The following is a 16,421-nucleotide window of genomic DNA, read 5'->3' on the forward strand; positions in this document are numbered from 1 at the left end:
TGCCAAAGCTCCGTGGTATTCTTCACAACCTAGTTAAACGCACACACACACAGTACACACACTCACCTAGTCTTTGTTGTGCGTGTTGACCTGTGTTTCAAGGTCTCTCTTCCTAATGACTTTTCCTCACGTTTTACTTCCTGCTTCTCACACCCTCCCCCTCTCCCACACACACACTAGTTGGTTGAACTCTGTGAGGTCAGTGTGTGTTTGGAGTTCATGGCCTTAACAATCCCATGTGAAATAAACAGAGACTGTGTCCTCAGTTTCTCTCACACAGACACTCGCGTTATAATTAGAGGTCGACCGATTATGATTTTTCAACGCCGATACCGATTAAGCGGCTGATTTAAAAAAATATATATATATATATATATGTTTTTGTAATAATGACAATTAACAACAATACTGAATTAACTTATTTTAACTTAATATAAAACATCAATAAAAACAAATTTAGCCTCAAATAAACAATGAAACAGGTTCAATTTGGTTTAAATAATGCAAAAACAAAGTGTTGGAGAAGAAAGTAATATGTGCAATGTAAAAAAGCTAACGTTTAAGTTCCTTGCTCAGAACATGAGAACATCTGAAAGTTGGTGGTTCCTTTTAACATGAGACTTCAATATTCCAAGGTAAGAGGTTTTAGGTTGTAGTTAATATAGTATTTATAGGACTATTTCTCTCTCTACCATTTGTATTTCATATACCTTTGAGTATTGGATGTTCTTATAGGCACTATAGTATTGCCAGTGTAACAGTATAGCTTCCGTCCCTCTCCTCGCCCCTACCTGGGCTCGAACCAGTAACACATCGACAACAGCCACACTCGAAGCATCGTTATCCATCGCTCCACAAAAGCTGCGGCCCTTGCAGCGCAAGAGGAATAACTACTCCAAATCTAAAAGCGAGTGACGTTTGAAACAGTATTAGTGCACACCCAGCTAAATAGCTAGCCATTTCACGTTGGTTACACCAGCCATTAGGCTGAGAGGCTTGAAGTCATAAACAGCGCTGTGCTTGCGAAGAGCTGCTGGCAAAACACACAAAAGTGCTGTTTGAATGAATGATTACGGGCCTGCTGCTGCTCAGTCAGACTGCTCTATCAAATCAGACTTAATTATAACATAATAACACACAGAAATACGAGCCTTTGGTCATTAATATGATCGAATCCGGAAACTATCATTTCGAAAACAAAACGTTTATTATTTCAGTGAAATACGGAACCGTTCGGTGTTTTATCTAACTGGTGGCATCCCTAAGTCTAAATATTCCTGTTACATTGCACAACCTTCAATGTTATGTCATAATTACGTAAAATTCTGGCAAATTAGTTCGCAATGAGCCAGGCAGCCCAAACTGTTGCATATACCCTGACTCTGCATGCAATGAACGCAAGAGAAATGACACAATTTCACCTGGTTAATATTGCCTGCTAAACTGGATTAGTAGTTATAACTAGTGATTATGATTGATTGTTTTTTATAAGATAAGTTTAATGCTAGTTAGCAATTTACCTTGGCTTCTACTGCATTTGCGTAATAGGCAGGCTACTCGTGGAGTGCAATGGTTAGAGCGTTGGACTAGTTAACTGTGCAGTTAACCCCTGAGCTGACAAGGTGAAAATCTGTCATTCTGCCCCTGAACAAGGCAGTTAACCCACAGTTCCTAGGCAGTCATTGAAAATAAGAATGTGTTCTTAACTGACTTGCCTAGTTAAATAAAAGGTATAAAAAATATTTATTTATTTAATAAACGGAAATCGGCCCCCAAAAATACCGATTTCCTAATTAATCAGCCATTCCGATTAATCGGTCGACATCTAGTTATAATACCAGCATATAAATTAAGATTAAAATACAGCGATATTACATACTGCCAGGCTGTACTACTGCTAATTTATAATCAGGAGGCCTAAATACAGCGATATTACATACTGCCAGGCTGTACTACTGCTAATTTATAATCAGGCCTAGTTTATTTATGCTTAGTCTTCACTGTATATATTCTAGGGTTTAGTGCCAATAGCAAAATCCTATTGTATTAGGGACAACAGCTGTAGTCTAAGCTGACCTGGGACCTGTTCATTATTCCTCAGTAGCAACAGTCCTGCATAGTTCCCCAGGTCTGCAGCTAGGTGTCAGTGCTGCATGAAAGAGGGTGTGTTTGTGGTGTGTGTGTATGAGAGTGAGAGAGAACACGTGGGTGGGTGTGTGTGGCGTGTAGCCACTGGGAATGCTTAGAGCCTGTGGGGGGGGGGGTTGTAGAGCAACAGATGTCTCAGAGGGATTAGACAGCGTTGGTCCTCGCCGAACAGAGGGAGGGACAGGGAGAGGAGAGGAGAAAGGGATAGGTGGGATGACAGGAAGGGGGTGGGGGATGGACATGACCTGCAAGAGTGGTAGTCATGCTGGGTAAACCATCTCTCGTGGCCAAAGGGGGGGCTGTTGTCTGTCTTTGTTTGTGTGTGTATATGTCAAGTAATACCATTAGGGGTGCTCTTGTTCTGCACATGACGACACCAGGCTGTGTGTGTGTGTGTGGGGGGGGGGGGTGTCTAAGGGACATCTTTAGAGAATAGCTGGTAATTATTTTCTCCAGCTTTATCTCTAATGCTGATTCTCTAATGCTATTACCGGATTAGCAGAGTTTATGCCTTTTTAACTCACTGCCTTGCTATACCTTGTTTTTGTTGGGGGGGGGGGGGGTCATCGTTACACACTGGTCAGAGAGCATTTGATAATGACCTTGACCACCACTCACTCTCCTATTGATTTCCAACCATAGATTATCAATGGCTGTGTTAATTAAATTATTGTGAGTATTGTGCAGCAGTTTTAGGGATCATATGTGATTTAATTAGCTATCAACAAGTGTTTCAAATTGATTAATGCAAATAAAATAAACTATTTAAAAAATCAAATTTACAGAAATGATAGGGCAGTCGATAGTGTAATTTGCACTATTCAATCGTTAGACAGTCTTTCCCATAGCCAATGTTGCTCCATACAATAATGCATACATGCTGTGCAGTGAGAGGGCCTTAGCCCTAGGATACGGTCGTCTCATTTTAGTGTACAGGTCATTAGGTAAACTATATAGCATGCTTTTTAAAACCGGTCCCAGTTTGTCCCTTTATTGCTGCTGTTAACACCCACCCAAAAGCAGTTTCCTCGAAGATGTTTTCACTGTATGGCTTTGGGTTTAACACAAGCGTGTGATTTATGGAGGTGGGGGGAGTGGTTTTGTGCCAGAAGTATTCTCCTTTTGGTTAGAAATAAAAACACGACTGTATGTTTTCTGCCTGTGCAGTTGTGTACCGCGGCCACTTGGGTGGGTATGCGAGCTGTGTTGTGGGCCTGTGTGTGTGTGTGACTTTCTCTGATGTGACAGACAAGTCTAGGAGCCATCTGCTGCTAGGCTTACAGTGGGATTAAGCTAGTGGGGGGGTTATAGGGGGGGATGAAGACAACAACCTTTAACCCCATGCAGCACTCCCCCACCCCCTGTCACCCTCCCTTCTTTTAGTTCAAAGTGGATATAATTCAAACCATATGCCTGTGTATGCCAGTGAGTCCCCTCTCCCCTGCCCCCGTTAGACTGCCAGACACTGTGTCTGCGCAGGGGTACAAAGACATAAACAAACACACAGTATACTCACACACATCCCTGGTCCACATTGAAGCTTATTGAGCCATAGTTTACTAGACCTGGTGTGTGTGTGTGTGTGTGTGTGTGTGTGTGTGTGTGTGTGTGTGTGTGTGTGTGTGTGTACCTGCAGCCTCTACAGGATCTGAACTGGGTCAGCGCCCAACTAGGTTACTGTATCTAATGTGCCACCATGTCCACGTGACTGGTGACACTCCCCCACCCCCCTGTGAGAGAGTTCTGTGTGTTTGTGAGGGTAGGGGGCGTGCTTTGTCTACTGTACTCTCCTCTGTCATATGTCTGTATGGAAGATGCTGAAAATTGTGTGTTTTGTATGGTAAATATGGATGTTTCTGTGTTCTGTATTGATTATATATGTTAGAAAGTTGTGTATGTGATATTGATTGTGTGTGTGTGTGTGTGTGTGTGTGTGTGTGTGTGTGTGTGTGTGTGTGTGTGTGTGTGTGTATACAGAGGGTGATGAGACTGGTATCATGGACGGCCTGTTGGAGGCGCTGCAGTCTGGTGCTGCCTTCAAGAGGAAGAGAGGCCCACGACAAGCTGGTAAGAACACACTCACTCACATACATACAGTGGCAAGAAAAGGTATATGAACCCTTTGGAATTGCCTGGATTTCTGCATAAATTGGTCATCAAATTTGATCTGATCTTCATTTAAGTCACAACAATAGCCAAACACAGTGTGCTTAAACTAATAACACACAAATTATTGTATTTTTCTTGTCTACATTGAATACATCATTTAAACTGTCCCAGTGTAGGTTGGAAAAAGTATGTTAACCCCCTAGGCTAATGACTTCTCCAAAAGCTAATTGGAGTCAGGAGTTAACTAACCTTGAGTCCAATCAATGAAACGGGATTGGAGATGTTGGTTAGAGCTGCCTTGTGAGGCATTTCCTGATGTGAACCGTGACTCGACCAAAAGAGATCTCAGAAGACCTAAGATTAAGAATCGTTGACTTGCATAAAGTTGGAAAGGGTTAAAAAAAGTATCTCGAAATGCCTTGATGTTCATCAGTCCACGGTAAGACAAATTGTCTATAAATAGAGAAAGTTCAGCACTGTTGCTACTCTCCCTAGGGGTGGCCGTCGTGTAAAGATGACTGCAAGAGCACAGCGCAGAATGCTCAATGAGGTTAAGAAGAATCCTAGAGTGTCATCTCTGGAACGTGCTAACATCTCTGTTGTCGAGTCTACGATACGTAAAACACTAAACAAGAATGGTGTTCATGGGAGGACACCACGGAAGAAGCCACTGCTGTCAAAAAAAACATTGCTGCACTTCTGAAGTTTGCAAAAGTGCACCTGGATGTTCCACAGTGCTACTGGCAAAATATTCTGTGGACAGATGAAACTACAGTGGAGTTGTTTGGAAGGAACACAACACTGTTTGGAGAGAAAAAAGGCACAGCACACCAACGTCAAAACCTTATCCCCACTGTAAAGTATGATGGAGAGAGCATCGTGGTTTGGGGCTGCTTTGTGTCTCAGGGCCTGGACAGCTTGATATAATCAATGGAAAAATGAATTCCCAAGTTTATCGAGACATTTTGCAGGAGATTGTAAGGTTGTCTGTCTGCCAATTGAAGCTCAACAGAAGTTGGATAATGCAACAGAACAACGATCCTAAACACAGAAGTACAGTGCCTTGCGAAAGTATTCGGCCCCCTTGAACTTTGCAACCTTTTGCCACATTTCAGGCTTCAAACATAAAGATATAAAACTGTATTTTTTTTTGTGAAGAATCAACAACAAGTGGGACACAATCATGAAGTGGAACGACATTTATTGGATATTTCAAACTTTTTTAACAAATCAAAAACTGAAAAATTGGGCGTTCAAAATTATTCATATCATCAACAGAAGAAAATACACCTTCTGGAGTGGCCCAGTCAGAGCCCTGACCCTCAACCCGATTTGAGATTTTGTGGCAAGACCTCAAGAGAGCAGTTCATCCCAAAAATATTGCTGAACTGAAACAGTTTTGTAAAGAGGAATGGTCCAAAATTCCTCCTGACCGTTGTGCAGGTCTCATCCGCAACTACAGAAAACGTTTGGTTGAGGTTATTGCTGCCATAGGAGGGTCAACCAGTTATTGAATCCAATGGTTCACATACTTTTTCCACTCTGCACTGTGAATCTTTACACGGTGTGTGTAATAATGACACGAACATGTATAATTGTTTGTGTGTTATTAGTTTAAGCAAACTGTGCATGTCTATTGTTGACACCAAGATGAAGATCAGATCAAATTTGGTTACCAGTTTATGCAGAAATCCAAGTATTTACAAAGGGTTCACATACTTTTTCTTGCCACTGTACATACTTGGACACACTCTCTCTCTCTTGCACAAACAGTGACCTTCCCTCTGATGAAGCCTTCAGTCCCTGGCTGCCTCCGGTTTGTACGGCGTCATCTGTTTTGTTGCTCGAGGGCCGAGGCGTGCTGTCAGCTCAGCCTGGCAGGATGGGGGAGGGGTGGAGAGGGGTGGGGTGGCAGCGACAGGGATTTGTGGCGGTCTGGGGTGTTCCGTTATAGAATAGAAATGCACTATAAAAATGTGGCTTCACAATGACCCTTTTAAAACAGGTTAACCCCTGTTCTGTTGACAACCACTAGCCTGAGGCTAGCGCTAGCTTTCTAGACTGACTGAAGCATGTGTTCACACAATGAACCCAGTCTGTCTCTAAGTGATCTGTGCGGACTTCCACTCAGACCTGTTCTACTCTTACAGTTCTCCAGCCTATCTCTCTGGCTAGAGGAAAACCACCCGCATAATATGGTTAAATACTCTCCTGCTTCACTGGCCTATTGAGTTACTCACTTCAGCTGCTGCACACACACACACACACACACACTTAAGAAAGCTCACTGTCACAGAAACACACAAAGTTACAGCACCAGAGTATAGGCTACTTAGAGCCCAGACACACCTCCCCCCTCTTTTTTTCTCTCCTTTTTCTTTCTCTCTCCTTCCCTTCCTCCCTTTGCCTCTCTCATCTTTCCTACTCCCCGCCTCTTCCTGGCGGCTGTGTTTGACGTTTCAGTGTTATGAGTGTGGAGATTTTGGTTCAGTGATCTGTGGAAGCATCCTTTGGGGTCCTCTAACTCTGACAGGCATTCTCCAGGGACAGCTAAAACTCTTCATCACAGGGAGGTGAGGCCCAGTCAACCTAATCACTGCTAAACAGTTTGAGACACAACCAAAGGAAGGAAAGAGAGGTAGAGGAATGAGGGAAAGGGGGGGGAAGAGAGAAATGTGCCCACTAGGGCCTCAGTCAGACACCGCTACTCGTTTTCACATTCCAAACAGGAAATGTGTGCTCTCTCTTCCCTAGTTCTTGTTTTATATGTCTGTGTTGGCTAGCTGTGTGGGGTTTCTTTTTTCAGGTCAATCAGAGCTTTGTTAATGCCTCATTTTTCCACATTGATTTTCACAGCCATCTTTTCCAGTCTGCCACGACGTTCTCCCCAGCTAGGCTGGCCTCTCAGCATCTAACCCACACAATAGCGAGTGCGTGCGTTAAATGACTCCGAGGTCTTAATTTAGCGGGCTAGAGAAGGAGGTACGTCCTGGTACTCTGGGCTGGTTTCAGTTAAGATGGCTGACATTCGGACTCCCACGCACGCGGACCTACACCCACATGCACTACATAGAAAACCCTCGAAGACCTTCTTGTTACTTCATTAGTCCGGCCATTACTATTACTCTTTCACACACGTCCCCCTGTTCTTCCTCACGATAGAGCACCCACACACACAGTTCCTGCCTCATGCTGGGTGTCGTCATGAGCTGTGTTCGAATACTCATTCTAACCGTACTATTTGTGACGTGAATTGAGTATATACTATGCTTATTGGTCATGGTATGGATATAGTTAGTATACCAAAAGTTTCCGGTTGTCGTACTAAAATGTGAAGTATACACGCAAAGGACACTATTTCCGTACTTTAGGGCCCATAATGCAATTCTTCAGGAAATGGGCGTGGCTTCGCATCATTTGGAGATTTGAAGAAAATGGCAGAAAATATGCAGTCGAAGCACGAGAGCGGATACAAAGTCATTGCTTTAACTAATTATGACGAATGTTAAGGTCATGTTGATCAATGTAATAAAGTCATGACTTTTCAAATAAGTAACCTTACACGTTATATTGGCTACGCTGTCCTTACGAACCACATAGCGTATCATTACAGCAGTATGTACCGGTATGTTGTCAGCTAGCTAACGTAAACGCACTCACTTTTGTACATCGCCTTGGTCCGTACAATTGACCGTATTTTAGCGGCCCCAAAAAAACGTAATACTTCCAGATCAACTGTAATGTCAATACCATTGTAAAGCACACTTACTCCCCTTGCTAACAGAATAAATGACGACCTCAACGCTGCCCGTTTCTGCATGATTGAGCCCTGTCGGGTCTTTTTAAAAATGGCGGGTGGGGAAGCGAAACTAATGCGTGATAGTGAGAAGGAGAGATGTCGTGTGGGAAAATAGATTTTGTTTCACTCGATCTGTCCAACGTATCATCTTATCGCCTCTAAAATGTAAATAAAACACTATAAAGAGTTTATATAATGTGTCATTACATACCTATTTGAAGGTTTGTGTCGAATTTGAATCGGGTTTTTAGGGCGGTGCTAAAGTGATCATGATCGCTTGCAGTGACTAGGTATCCCCCCCCTGACCCCCGTCACTGTCCATTTCTTGTTTTTAAACTGTGAGAGAAGTGCTACACCTGGTGGAGAGAGATTGTAAGACACACATATTAGCTTTATACGTGCTGTACGTTACGACACGACACGTTTTAAGAGGGTCCGTTTTTTTCAAAATGTCTCCAATACTATAGAGCCATTACCATGTCGATCAACGCTTGAATAGAAACCTAGTTCACGCCCCAGATTTTGAAGTCAACACAGTCGCTACAGTCCCATTAGTTTTCTTTGCAGCCTCGTTTGAATGTCATGGCTGACTGTTTCGATAGAGAGCCGCGAGGCTCATCGGAGAGGGGGCGGGGCCTTTAACCCCTGACCTGGGACTCGGCTCTCTCTCTCTCTCTGGCTGTCTCTGGGGGAGAGGTGCTACAGCTGTCCTCCCTCTGTCTGCACTGCTCTTTTTAAAGCAGGCCCTCACACATTGCATACCAACACACACACACATGCTTGCATACTGATACTAACATATACACATTCACACACTCCCACACTTAGACACAGAGTAAAAGACCTTATCCAAATAGACTCTCACACAGCCATTCTAAGGAAATTACGACCTACTGACTCGTCCCTCTTTCATTTAAAGGAATGACGGCACCACAATGAGGCATCCCAGACATCACTATAGGCCCATCTGCGAGGTCATAACCCCACCCTAAACCACCAATCACAATAGAGAATGAATGGCAAAGCACCAATCACAATGGAGCGACACATAAAAGGGCCAGTGACAATAGAGACACACGCTCGCTCCGCAGCAGGCCAGCCCTTTTAACAGAGATGACCCTAATAAAGGACTGTGGGGCTCCCTGTCTACTTTCAGAGCACTCGTCCCAGATGACTGAGTCACACTGCCACTGAGGACTGGTTTTGGGAACGCTGTGTGTTACCCTGTCTAGCCTGAGGGGGGCGACGTGAGCTTCTAGAACCAGATCCGCTGGCTGCTGCTCCAGCTGGGAACATCCATACATACTGGCCTCATGACTATCATGTCAAAACTACATGATCATAGTCCCCTCACTCTCTACAAACTGATCTAACTCTCTCTTCACACACACACACACACACACACACACACACACACACACACACACACACACAGACAGACAGACAGACAGCTGTGAGCATCTGTGAATATTGAGAGACCATGGCTATCTAACAATAAAACGGTTCCATCTAAACACACATTGCTTTGCCTTTCACACTAACTCTGTCACTCATGTACACACTCGCTCACGTAATCACACTCCCCAGCACATCTGCAGACACAAACAATGAAACACACACTTACCGGCACTGTTTATACGTTTTACTTCCTCATCGGGCAGTAATTATGAAGACTCCTGTGTAATGTGTAACAGATGATATTTTCACCACCCTGTCTGTGTCCCCATTTCCCCCTGTCCCACACATACACACAGTTCTAAAAGTAGGTAATCACAGGCAGCATGTTGTGAGGCATTGTGCTGGGTTCTGGTCTAGACATCTCGTTTCCTGGTGGGAAGGGAACAGGTTCGCCTCTCAACTCTGACTGAAGAACCAGTTACACACAATGGAGGAGAAAAACATAAGCCATATATTCATCAATCATTCACTCAGAAATACGGGTTAAAGGTTTAGGTTGCTATCGGCACAAAATGAACATGTTCCTGATCAATTACAAATGTATCTGCTGTTCTGACAGCATGCTCTGTTACTAACATAACTCAAATTGATTAAACCCCCCCCCCCCCCAACCAGTGTCCTCGCCCTGATTCTCTGACCCCCAAACCGGTGGCCTCGCCCTGATTCTCCGAGCCGGTGTCCTCGCCCTGATTCTCCGAGCCGGTGTCCTCGCCCTGATTCTCCGAGCCGGTGTCCTCGCCCTGATTCTCCGAGCCGGTGTCCTCGCCCTGATTCTCCGAGCCGGTGTCCTCGCCCTGATTCTCCGAGCCGGTGTCCTCGCCCTGATTCTCCGAGCCGGTGTCCTCGCCCTGATTCTCCGAGCCGGTGTCCTCGCCCTGATTCTCCGAACCGGTGTCCTCGCCCTGATTCTCCGAACCCCAAACCTGTTTCCTCGCCCTGATTCTCCGACCCCCAAACCGGTTTCCTCGCCCTGATTCTCCTCCTCTCTTATTTAAAGTTTGATACCTCTCTCGCTCGCTGTGCTCCTGAACCGCAGTGGTACTTCAGCCCAACTTTCTTTTTTCTTTTTGTTCTTCAACTTGAGTGTGAGAAGAGGAGCGTTGACAGCCCTTTTAAGTTATTCTTGTGTTGGGTTTTGGGGACTGGCTCTGCACCACATCGTGTCATTTGCATAATGTCTAATTAGTGTGTTAGATCTCTGTTCTGAACACCCTGGGGTAGATGAGAGCGAGGTGCTAATTTAAAGCCACAGCTGCCTGCGTTCGTCAGCAGGGATGAAGCTCTGTAAACCCCAGCACTGAACAAGTGAAAGGAACTGAGTTGCGTAATCTCTAATGTATCTCTCCATATTCCTCTCTCTCCTCCTCACTCTTTCTCCTCTCACTCTCTCCTCCTCCTCTTCCTCCCCAGACTCAGTGCTGTCCCTGTCACAGCTAGTGCTGGAGACCTGCTCGGTAAACCGTGTGTGTGTGTGTCAACAGAACCATGTGAATGTGTTGTAATGTGGTTAACAGCCATGGTTCATGCATTTTTGTGTGTGTGTGTGTGTGCCTGTTTGCATCTATGACCAGAGTTGAACTAACTGCCACCTTCATTCTAGGTCAACTCCAGAACCCACTACTGCATCTCGCTGCTCGGTCCTCATGTCACACACACACGTACAGTGTACAGCATGTACTGCTGTTAACAGTTATTTTGCAGCAGGTGCTGCTTGAGGATTAATGGCTCTTAATTCTGATACATTTGCATACACAAGTACACACACCCACAATCCCCCACTGATCTATATCATTCTTAATGGCCGCTTTAGCATAGCTGTCCGCCAAATGCTGGAGACGAGAGGGGAGAGGAGGGGGGAGAAAAGGCTAGAATGTTCCCTGTGGACAATGTGACACGTTTATCAATCTGTCACACTCCATCTCTCTCTCGTTCTCGCTCTCCTCTCTCTGGCTCTCTCTCATATAGTCGTTTCACTGCTCTCACTCTTCCGTGTATTCCTGAGTCTCTGGTTATGTGCCACATCCTCTCTTTTGTTTCTGTGGTCCTCTCCTCACATCCTCTCTCTTTATACCCCTCTCCTGTCTCTTTATACCCCTCTCCTCCTGTCTCTTTATACCCCTCTCCTCCTGTCTCTTTATACCCCTCTCCTCCTGTCTCTTTATACCCCTCTCCTCCTGTCTCTTTATACCCCTCTCCTCCTGTCTCTTTATACCCCTCTCCTCCTGTCTCTTTATACCCCTCTCCTCCTGTCTCTTTATACCACTCTCCTCCTGTCTCTTTATACCCCTCTCCTCCTGTCTCTTTATACCCCTCTCCTCCTGTCTCTTTATACCCCTCTCCGCCTGTCTCTTTATACCCCTCTCGCCTGTCTCTTTATACCCCTCTCGCCTGTCTCTTTATACCCCTCTCGCCTGTCTCTTTATACCCCTCTCGCCTGTCTCTTTATACCCCTCCTCACAGCCTCCAATCCTATGTTCCTTCCTTCTCCTCTTTTCCTTCCTTTCTGCCCCCCCTCTCCCATCCCCATAGCCTTCAATCCTCCTCTTTTCCTTCCTGACCCCCCTCTCCCCTCCCCACAGCCTTCCATCCTCCTCTTTTCCTTCCTGACCCCCCTCTCCCCTCCCCACAGCCTTCCATCCTCCTCTTTTCCTTCCTGTCCCCCCCTCCCCTCCCCACAGCATTCCATCCTCCTCTGTTCCTTCCTGCTCCACCCTCCTTACAGCCTCCAATCCTCCTCTGTTCCTTCCTGCTCCACCCTCCTTACAGCCTCCAATCCTCCTCTGATCCTTCCTTCTCCTTACAGCCTCCAATCCTCCTCTGTTCCTTCCTGCTTCTCTCTTCCCTCCCACCCCCCCTGTCCTCCTCACAACCTCCAATCCTCTGTTCCTTCCTCCACTTCCTCTCCTTCCGTCTCTCTGTGCCAGCAAGATCATGGGGTGTGGTAGTTATCTGACACATGTAGTGAAGGGTTCTGTACACACACACACACACACACACACACACACACACACACACACACTAATCCTTGCTCACATTAACACCACTGCTGTGTGTGCATGCATACGTGCATGTGTCTCGTGTGTGTGTGCATTTTGTTCCTTCTCCTGATCACCATTGAGAATACATGCTTGTGCATGTGTGTGTACTGTTGACCAATCAGCAGACAGTAGGTATTCCTCCAGACAGCCTGCCCTGGCCTGTGGTGATTCAGTCACTTCTCTCTCAGCGTTTACATCCCAAGTGGCACCCTATTCCCTACATAGTGCACTACTTTTGATTAGATCCCCATAACCCCTTTGTCAAAAGTCGTGCACTATACAGGGGATCGGGTGCCATTTGGGACGTCGCCTGGTTGATGTTAGCAGTGAGAAGTTTGGTTTGGCCGTGTTGTCTTTACCCTGTACCGAACTGCATCCTGAATGGAACTGACCCGTCTCAACTATCCCTGTCTGTTAACACCAGATGACCAATCCTGACTTGTCTGACCTCTCTCTCTCTCTCTCTTTTCAGCCAACCGGAGAGCTGGTCATGCAGTAACGAACATCCTGGCCAAAGAGTTGATGAAGGAGGACACCCCTCCCTCCCTCAGCAAACCGCTCAATAAGAAGGCCAAGGCCAAACAGAAGGAGGAGCCTAGCATAGAGGGGGCGGGGTCACTAGATGATCTCTTAGAGGAAAGCCTATCACGGTCCAGTTAAAAACGGGTTGAAGTTACCCCTTAGCCACAGATCTTGGATCAGCCTACCATATCCTAACCTTAACCATGGGGGCAGGGATACAGAAACTGATCTTAGATCAGTGTCTAGCGGCAACTTCCTCCTACTCTCCTTCATAGGACCACGGGATTGGACAGACTGGGTCTGAAGGGGCCAATGGATGAGTGCGGGGCTCTCACCTTAACCACACCCCCAGGATTTTGCACGCTGGCTTGCTATTAGTCGCTTCCACGCTGAGGGAGGGCTCTTGCTCTGCCGTATAAACGTACAGTGTCTGGTCAAGCGTCGGCATCTGCACACATCCACTGCACTCTGTCTATTGCTCATTCAGTCTCTCTTTCTCTCTCTGTCTCTCGCGCACACTATCTATCCGTCTACTCGCCTCTCTAAAGTACGTCTTGAGACAATCCCACAGACACTTTATCAGGAGGGATCCTACAACCCCCCCCAGAGGGATAGGATGGATTTCCCAATCCGGATGGTTGAACTGTCCCACCTATGTGGAGGCCCTGATGTTTTATAGGACAGGCTTTGCTTTTTCCCAGGTTTGCTTTCAAATCTGTTAAATGTTGCTCTGTAATTGTCAAATATGCTGTATGTTTGTCTTGCTGTATGTTTATAAAAGAAACAAGTGCCAACCAATACAACTTCAAGTTGCACATGTCAGCCCTCGTGTTGTCCAATAGGAGTTTGTGTTGGGTCAGGGTGGACCAAGGGATAAGTCTAAGTGTGTTTGTGCGCCCGCCCACGTGTGCATGTTCCACAGTCCTCATCTCATTTCCCCGGGTCTTGCTCTTTATGTTCTCTTTGATTCACAGGGAGGAGTCACTATGTCGGTGATAAAGACTATAGAGCCCTATTGGCATCTCTCAAAGGTCGTCTCCACAAGCAGGAAATTGTGTGTGTGTGTCCAGAGCTACATGTGTGTGGATGTTAGTGGCTGTTTGTGCATCTATGTTGTGTGTGTGCGTGTGTGAGTTTGTGCTTGGGTATGCTCTGCCATCTGTAATTACTGTGTGGTTCTGCCTGCCTGTCTGCCGTCATCATAAATGCTATATTTCCTAAACAGCGCTGTGGTCTTTCTGCTGAAGTTACAGCACACTGGAGACCTGCCCCAAAAAAATGCTGAGACAAGTGTGTGTCCCCGGGTGTGTGTCCCCGAGTGTGTGTCCCCGCACGAGTGTGTACGTGTGTGTGTGTGCGCTTGCCCCTTTAGACTGCAACACCCATTGCTGAATGTCTGGCCTTTCTGGTTTTGTATTTAGTAACCATCAGCAAATGTTGCCGCCACAACGTTGGTGTAATCCAAGGAGAATGATGAGCAGTTCTGTCAGTTGACCCATGCTATACCAATCCCTATGCAAACATGACATATCCCTACTGCTGATCTCAAGTCAGTCACAAACGGTTAGAACATCTGCTTGAATAACTGTGGTTTTCCCGTAAGCGCTGATCAGAGATGGGTTTGTTCAGGTCTCTGGAATAGAACCAAGCACAAGCTGTTGTTCTTTTACCAGCACAACGTGTTGTTATTATCTAGAGCTGAGCGGTCGTTTCAGGATTATAATCGTTGCTTCCTGCAGTATATTTCAAAGGTATAAAAAAGGACCAACGTTACCGCAGTGTCTGTGTGACTTAACAACTGCAGTCAAGGGGCAACGAGGAAACATTTTAGCCCTTAGATTGTAGTTGTTCGCCAGAAACAAGAGTATGACGTGTCGACCGTAGGACAACGTTCCTTGTGCGGATGAGTCATTTCAGGTGATCCTGTCCCTATTATTTAAGTGGTCTTTTTAAAGGACGTTGAGGAAAGGTTGAAAAAACATCACTGGAAAATAATAACATTTTCTGGCCTGATTTTATAATTTTTTCTAGATTTTATTTAATTTTTTCATTTTATAAGAGCTTGTTTTCTATGTGAATTTTTACACTTGTATTAATGGACGTTAAAAGTAGAGGTTAAAGTTGGTTTCTGGAGATATCACTGTGGTAATGTGTATTAAATGATCGTGTGTGCTGTCCGCTACCATTAAAATGACTTCGATAACAATGTGTCTGAGGATTCTTTTGTACAACAGAATCTATTCTGTGCGCTCGTGCCCGTTCACTATGATGTCAAATACAGAGCTCTGTTCCTGGGCCTCAGCCAGTGGGAATTTCATCTGAGGTACACATCTCTGCGCTCCAGGGTTTAGAGAGCGGGGGAAGGGCAACGCTAGTCTATACTAGATCACAGAACACACAGAAGCTACACAAAGTCCGAGACTTTACAGACCGATGCTGTATCAACATACACATTATTTCCTGCTGTGGGAAATGCCGTTGTTGTGGCTGTGTTTCTTCTGTGGGTCCAGGTTCCTGAAGTATGCTGGTGAGTTTTCCACAGACCTCTGCCAGCCAACGTTCCACAGATCGCAATGAACCCTCACTGGAGGAGCACTAGACCTTGTGTGAGCGGGAGAGAGATTTACCTGTTTCTTTTCTTGATACTCCTCTCCCTAATGGTGAGATAGTGGTTGAGGCCTGTGGTGGGATAGAGGTCTGACTATTAAGTCAGGTTCAAGTCATGATTCCCAATAATCTACTCACCCCCTCAGTCAGCCACCCGGAATCAGCTAAGAGAGCCATGGTTTCTCTTGACCAACAAAAGATGACCGTTGTCACCATTGCCATTATGGCTCGAGGCTGATATTTAGGAGTGCTGATCTAGGACCAGTTTTGCCTTTTTAAATCATAATTAATTAGAAGGGGGACCTGATCCTAGATCAGCTCTCCTACTCTGACACTTGATATATACGGAATTCTGCTCAACTAGCCAGGTTGAGTTTGGAGGCCTGTGTTCAGAGGGTTTAATACAACCGAAATAGTCAACCACTCTTTAAAAAATAAAAAGTTCACCTTTATTTAACCAGGTAGGCTAGTTGAGAACAAGTTCTCATTTGCAACTGCGACCTGGCCAAGATAAAGCATAGCAATTCGACACATACAACAACACAGTTACACATGGAATAAACAAAACATAGTTAATAATACAGTAGAACAAAAGAAAACAAGAAGTGTGTGTGTATATATATATATACAGTGAGTGCAAATGAGGTAAGGGAGTTAAGGCAATAAATAGGCCATGGTGGCGAACTAATTACAATATAGAAATTACACACGGGAATGGTAGATGTGCAGAAGATGAATGT

General features: G+C 45.4%; 1 protein-coding gene across 1 annotated transcript in view; it reads left to right on the forward strand.

Moving 5' to 3' along the window:
• The window catches only part of LOC135526263 (protein diaphanous homolog 1-like), a 136,477-nt gene extending 121,197 nt beyond the window's left edge, over positions 1-15,280 (forward strand). The window contains exons 24-25 of the mRNA XM_064954457.1: positions 4,126-4,215; positions 13,025-15,280. Coding sequence (XP_064810529.1) covers positions 4,126-4,215; positions 13,025-13,212 — 278 coding nt within the window. The 3' untranslated portion in view covers positions 13,213-15,280. The remainder of the gene's footprint in view (positions 1-4,125; positions 4,216-13,024) is intronic.
• Positions 15,281-16,421: the final 1,141 nt, after the last annotated feature.

Source organism: Oncorhynchus masou, chromosome 32, assembly GCF_036934945.1.
Source record: "Oncorhynchus masou masou isolate Uvic2021 chromosome 32, UVic_Omas_1.1, whole genome shotgun sequence".
NCBI classification, from domain to species: Eukaryota; Metazoa; Chordata; class Actinopteri; order Salmoniformes; family Salmonidae; genus Oncorhynchus; species Oncorhynchus masou.